The 7,502-nt window shown below is 37.7% G+C and overlaps 1 protein-coding gene across 1 annotated transcript; it reads right to left on the reverse strand.

Annotated features, from left to right (window-relative positions):
* Positions 1-689: 689 nt before the first annotated feature.
* On the reverse strand, positions 690-2,932 carry LOC131077700 (subtilisin-like protease SBT1.6). Its single transcript, XM_058015242.2, has 2 exons — positions 1,137-2,932; positions 690-1,083 (listed from the first exon to the last, which is right to left on the reverse strand). Exons 1-2 carry the CDS (start codon positions 2,930-2,932, stop codon positions 690-692), a joined length of 2,190 nt encoding a protein of 729 aa, XP_057871225.2.
* Between the last annotated feature and the right edge of the window lie 4,570 nt (positions 2,933-7,502).

The following is a 7,502-nucleotide window of genomic DNA, read 5'->3' on the forward strand; positions in this document are numbered from 1 at the left end:
TTATATAGTCACAAAGTTGTTGCTAAAGCATTTTTGCTTGTCATACATTCTGTGTTTAGTCCTTATACTGATCTTTATATAGTCGACAAGTTGTTACAAAAGCATTTTTGCTTGTCACTCATTTTGTATTCAGTCCTTCAAATGATTGCATTACATCCAATACTGCCTACTTTCTTTTGGTTTCTAATTTTTCTGTTCTGGGCTGATTGCTTGCACGTATTTAAATCCAAATGTATTTGAATCAGTCCGATGGTTTACACCAACTTTTAATGTGTTTGAATCAGTCTAAGCCAGTATAACATTTGAATTGTTGAATCAGTCTATTTCTACACATATCGGATGGTTTACTCCAACTTTAAATGTGTTTGAATCAGTCTAAGCCAATATAACATTTGAATTGATACCTATTCCTTTTCAGAAGCTTGTACAAGTCAAAAAGTGTAACAGAGAATTAATATTATCGACCTCTAATATACTCCTTTGCCTCTTAATTCCTTCACTTCGAACTGAGACCCAAACCAAAAAAAAAAGAAGAAAGAAGAGAGTATCAAACATTCATTTATATCATTAAAAAGGATAAGACGATTACATTTTTAATAAAGAAGCTTAAGAAACTTGACATTTGACTAGAGTGGCAGAGATGTAATGTCTATAGAAGATAGGATATCATGAGAAGAAACTAAGACTTATTACAGAAACAGTGCCGTCACAGGACTCTTTACAACATGTCCTTTCTCATCTTTCCAGCTAAAATCTCCGTATAGCACAAATGTGTCTCCCATAACTTCTTCGACTTCCACTGTTACTTTAAACTCGAGCACCTCCAATTTGTATTTGAATTGAAGAGCGTCCGGAACAACTTGCACTTTCAGTCCCTTCTGAACCTCCACAACCACCACATAAGACGATATATGCTCTCCCACGTTTGTCAGTTGTCTGGTGAATGTGGCAGAGGATGAGGTGGCGACATTCCTCTGGAAGATCGCTGTCAGGGATGGATAGTTGAGAGCATCATAGCCCAACTGGAGGCCGCTGGGACATCCATCAATAGGCTTTCCAACGATTAGTCGAATTTCGGGAAGCCTGTAGAGAGTGCACAGATACGAGACGTAATCTTCCCAGGTTAGGTTGTAGACGAGTCCGGGTCGAGAGCTTTCTGAGGATCAACGTGGCCTGCACCAATATCAAAAGGCGTTGCGGCGCTGCCATCGTAGCCTTGGTCGGCGATTGGGTGGTGGTCATCCGTGAACGTATACGAAGTGGTCATGATTGCGGACCTGATCGCCCCGGGACTCCAGTTCCTGTGCACCGCTTTCAGTAAAACGGCCAATCCAGCCACGTGGGGACATGCCATGGATGTTCCGGAGTTGATAGCATAACCGCTTGCGATAGTGGGAAGTGAGGCTGCTAGAATATTTACACCCGGCGCTGTAACATCAGGCTTGAGGATATGTGGGCTTGGTAGATACGGCCCTCTAGACGAAAAACGCGCCAAAGCAGGTGCAGGTTGAGCTTCCACGCCTTGCATCGTCAAACCCATCTCTATTTGAACAACAGGCCTTATAAATGACGAAGCATATCGCACTAGCACCGCTCCATCTTCGGGTTTGAGCAACACCAGAGGAAAAGTGTGGTTAGGGTAGACCGAAAAACTGTCCGTCCCCAACACCAATAACAAGGCCCGGACTCCGAGTAGCTTCAAATCCTCTATCAGGGAATCGCTGACACTGGTGCACAACAGCACCGCTCCCTTGAGCTTCACGTGGAAGCTCCTGTGGCATGATGGTTCTCCCTTTTCATAAACCAGAGCGCTCTCAGAAATAGAATAGTGAGAGCTCTCCTCATTTGTGTAGAAGCATGCCGCTTTTATGATGCTGCCGTCGCCCAGCTTGACAACAGCCTCGTAATCTCTGTCAATGGTGCTCGCAGCGATGCTGAAGATCCACGGCGCCCCGTTGTCTAGAATTCCCCGTGCCGGGCCTGCGTTGCCAGTGGCGCAGACGACCAGAACGCCTGCCTTTACAGCCTGGAAGGCTCCCTGGGCGATTGCGTCACGGAAAAAGGGATTCCAAGCCGAGTCGGCCAAGGAAATTGAGAGAGACAGAACGTCGACTCCATCTTTAACTGCGGCTTCCATTGCAGCCAGCACATCAGCTCCCTGAAGAGGACGATTTGACCAGGCAACCTTGTACATGGCGACTCGGGCCGCGGGAGCTACGCCATGAGCAGTACCCGAAGCATAGCCGTAGAAATTTACATCTTTTACATAGTTACCTGCCGCCGTCGATGAAACATGGGTTCCATGCCCATGAAAGTCTCTGGGTGAGGCGTAATCATTCTCCATGTCGATACTTCCATATTTGGCCACCACCGCTTGTTTATAGGAGCGGGCTCCTATCAGCTTGCGGTTGCAGAGAGAACTCGGAAAGTCTGCTGTGTTTTCGCAGCCTCCCCTCCATCTTCTGGGGACTGGTCCCACATTTGTGTCGTAAAAGCTTGCGGTCTCTGGCCAAATCCCACTGTCTAATATGCCCACGATTACATCTTGCCCGAACAGCGCCTCGGGCAACAGGCCCTTGTCAGGTCTGAGTCCCAGAAACTCAGGCGAACGCGTAGTGAGCATTATTCCCTCTTTACTAAGGAAAGATGCTAGGTGGCCTGGCATCTCCTCTAGCACATCTAATTGACTCTGTGTGAGCATGGCACTGAAGCCATGCATCACACTGTCATAGATATAGATGGGCATATCATCTTCATCGCCTTTTACAGTTGAAATTATGGACTTGTACCAATCTACGGGAGATCGGAATACTTCTGGCATCTCAGTGTTATCCATATGGATAATAAATAAATTTGCAGGCTCTAAGCTTCCTGCAATAAAACTAACCATGCACAGTGCTGAAATCACAACAGAGACGCTCCCTAATTCCATATCTACACACATCTAATCGCTTCAACTCGAAATGCATTTCAATAACTCTAACCCAGTAGCTTTTATAACATTCTCTATCTCTTCAAACTCCGTTTTCTTAATTCAAATTAACCTCTAATAACTAATCAAGAATAGTCACACTTTCTGCATTTTCAATGATTACCTGCGTTCTTTTCATTTTTGGCTTCTTTCAAATATTCCCTTTATCATCCCAGACTGATTGAATCGTATCTACACCCAAACAGGAAGGGTAGTGAATGAAATCAAATTTATTAAATTATTTAAATAATACATCAATCATTAAACATTATGTTTCTAAACTAATATGCATCTTATGCATCTAAGGAATGTACAAGCATATATATGTATATGTATATGTATATGTATATGTATATGTATATGTATATGTATATGTATATATATGTATGTGTATATATTTATATATATATATATGTGTGTGTATATATATGTATATGTGTATATATATACATATGTACATGTATATATATATACATATGTACATGTATATATATATATATATACATATATATATATACACATATATACACACACAGATATATATATATATATATATATATATATATATATAAAGTTAGTTGAAATAGAAAGAGATTAAAGATAATATTTAAATTGGTTAAATACTTGAAACTAATATATCAATTGTTAAATTTATAAATTGAAACTAATATGTGTCTTCTCTACTCTTCAACTTTTGGTGTTAAATGTTTGTTACTACTATGGTTGTATTTTGTATGGAGAAGAGATGGGTTTCATTGGTAGATGATTCTCTACCATTATTTTTACCACCATTCATTTGATGGGAAATGAATGGGCCTTTCATTGCCTTATCTCTACCTGCATTCCATGCAGTCCTATAGAGGTGGACATTGCTTCTACAGGTTGGAGGGTGGCTCTATTTCATTGGTTATTGTTGTGGGGCTATCATTTTATTTTTGTATGATTGTTTGGGTCATGTGACTATCTCCACAAGAATGGTGGGGTGGACCTGAGGATACCACATGGTCAAGTGGCATTGCCAACCACCGTTGGGGATCAAATAAATTAGTTCATGATGGGCTCGATGGATGCTACCTCCTTCATCGGCATTGGATTCTTCTCATTCTCTTCTCTTTCTTGTGATATGTAATCATTTGTATATTGAATCATATATTTTAGCATTGATCATGTATGTATGGAACACTCCAATTATAAATAGATGTGATTATTTGTAATGGATACGTATTGGTATTTCTTTGCATGTATTGATGTTGGAATCAACAACAATGCATTCTCTCTTATGCTTATCTATTATTGATGTATCATGATGTTATCATATGAACATTCCTATTGGTTTTTTAAAATGAACATAGATATGATGATTACTGTTAGAAGTTGATTTAGTCACTTCCTAGTGGATTATGAGACATTGATCCATTCTTGGATGTATTCCTATGGTAGCAACGTCAAGAAACCCTTAGAGATGACTTGATTTATCTTAGATTGACTTCCAAGGGTGTAGAATTTCGGATGTGCTTAGTTGATTAATGATTAGTTGACTTCATCTTAAGGTTGATCATTACACTTGTCTATGTTGTGTATGATGATACTCTATTACTTAAAAAAAAAAATTATGCATTTCTTGTATAGTTTTATCTTCTCCTATAGGTTTCCTTGGTGGAACATTACATAATGGCTTTATCTCTTAGCATTTTTTTAAGAATCCTCATAGTAAAAAAATTGGGTTTCCTTTTAATCCATCTTTGATTGTTTTGAAGAGGGAGAACTATGTCAAATGACAAGATGACATCATCACTTATCTGTATTGTCTTTATTTGTTATGTTATTTGTGTGATCTAGTTCCTCTACCTAGCACAACTACTAAGATATGTCTGGAGAAGAGAGATCATGTCCTAGGAGTCACTTCTATGCATGTCTTTGATGACATCTTGGAGTCAATTATATATTTTAAGTGTCTCCATGCTCTTTGGACTTATATTTGGGAGTTATATGGAGATTGTGATTCTTCACCATTCCCAGATGATCCTCTTTCAGATTGCAATGTGTCTCTTCATCATTCAAAGAATACTCCCTATGATCATGATACTAATATGGAATTTTCTACTTTGGATAAGTTTTAGACTTGAAATGAGGATCAGGTTACTTTTGAGGTTCTTGATTCTTTGTCAGAGGTACTTGATGAGCCTTCACAACAGGATTACCATTGTCTTTTGGACTTGACTAAATGACACATGTTGTAAGTGATTAATTGCAAGAGGTATCTATTTGTCTTCATAATTGGGGTTCCTACATGATTTCTACATTGGTTCATTATTTGTGGAGTCTCACATTTCAAATTTGGAGGACATATTTGAGAGGTTATCTCTCCTTTTTAATGATGGTCATTGCATTTATGTTGTACCATCATCATCATCTTTGGAACTTGCTCCAATTCAATTTCCACATAGCTTTAATTTATCACTTTCTTATCTGATTAGACATGTACCTAATAGAGCTGGGGACCATCATCTCACATGGACAAAGAGATACATGAGAAAAATTTAGAGACATCATCATTCTAAATTTGGATTCCACTTCCCAATTCCTATCTAGAATAGCAAGAATTCATGTATTTATACTTAATGTATCTTCTTCCTAAGGGGAGAAATGTTGTTTGCAAGAATTGGACTATGTTTTCCTCAAAACACTCACCATTTTTAAAGGACATCATTCATCATGGTGGGGGTTACATAGTATCTCACCTTTCCTCCTATGGGAGACTATTGATTCTATCATCTTGATGGATGTAGTTATTGGGGGATATTGTTGAGACCTCCTTACATTACTCATCATATCTCTTTATTTTATTTGTATCACTTTTATAGAGATTATTTTTTTCCTACAAGGTTTTCTCCTTTTCTCAATTGTAAGAGATTAGTTGTATTTGCATTGTATATGGGTACCTAGCATGGCCTACTTATTTGAACCCATCATCATATCACTTTACACAATAATTTTTCTCCCTAAGTTGAACTTAAGGGGGCGTGTTGGAATAAATATTATTTACTCTTGAGTCATTGTATATTTCCTAAGTAGTTGAGTTGTCTAATAGTTGGCTTTTACCTACCCTACCTACTCTCTCATTTGATTCAGGCACATTTCCTTTTTTGTACCCTTCATTTTTGAGTCTCTTTCCTATTTAAGAAAATTCTTATACATTTGTAAATGACTCATCAATACATCATTTCTAGTGATTCTACCCTTTCTCTCTTTTTTATGGAAGAATCTTGCATTCATGATCCTAGTTTCTTGGGAGTATTACTTCAACAATCATGGCCTATTTTACTTTTAAAAGAGATGAGAAATGAACAAGAGAATCCCATGTATTCAAATGAATTGAATGCAAGTAGTACTTGAAGCAATGCATGTATCTATAATGGTGAAAAATAGCGTTTCACCAACTAAGGTAACAAAACCACTATTTTTTCTTAAAAGACCATCCCATCAAAAGAGGGATAGACCTAATAGATCTAGGCTTGATACCTCTTTAAAAAATCTCTAAAATTATGATTGTTTCAACCTAGGTTAGGGTCTAATTCCCTCTTTCTAAGTTGAACTATGAAAATGTTGAAATGACCTGGTAAATGGGTGAATATTGAAGAGATTGGGCATAAACAATGAGCTATAGTGGTCATACAGAGACACCAACCTAGATTTGAGAAGAAGAAGATGACTCGGATATGTTCCGAGATGTTCAACTTAATTTATTAGGACCATGTGTTGCTCCTTGTGTCAGTCCTATCCCTATGTATAACCCCTATGTGTAATTATTAACACTTTTTGATGGACATGGTTGATATTAAAATAAATAACCAAGTTCTTGAGTGTGGTGTGTTAATAATTGTAATGATTAATCATGTGGTATCTAATTATCTCTTCTCTCTATAATGAAAAAAATTGAGAACCATCATAAAAAAGGGTATATGTGCATTGTATAAACAATTGTATTAGATTATTATCTTGGGAGCCGATCTAGTGGTAAATGCAAATAGTTAAGTGTTAAACTTATTGGATGGATTTCAATATATTGATAGTGTTAGGATTCCCACAAATACTGAGAGGGGGGGGTGAATCAGTATATAACCGGTAATAAGATTTTTTTAACTTAAAATATGTAAAGCATATCAATATTGTATACCGGTAAACCAAAAATAAAGCAATGAACAGAGATAACAACAACCACATGAAAAGAACACCATAACACAATAGTTTAATGAGGAAACCTGGTGTGGGAAAAACCTTGGTGGGATTTGTGACCCACAATATTCACTTACTGGCCAATAAGAGAATATTACTACTACAAGAGGGGCTTGCACATGCAGGAAGGCCAAGTGCCTAGAGCTCACTGCTCAAATACAAAATGGGAAGTCTCATTGACTTACAAAATGGATTATATAAATCCAATGTCTTCTACTACTTCAAAATAGCATCTACTATGCTAGATCCAGTATCGGTTTATAGGTCTGCTTCATACATAAACCCTTAATCTATA

The sequence above is a fragment of the Cryptomeria japonica genome, chromosome 8, assembly GCF_030272615.1.
Source record: "Cryptomeria japonica chromosome 8, Sugi_1.0, whole genome shotgun sequence".
NCBI classification, from domain to species: Eukaryota; Viridiplantae; Streptophyta; class Pinopsida; order Cupressales; family Cupressaceae; genus Cryptomeria; species Cryptomeria japonica.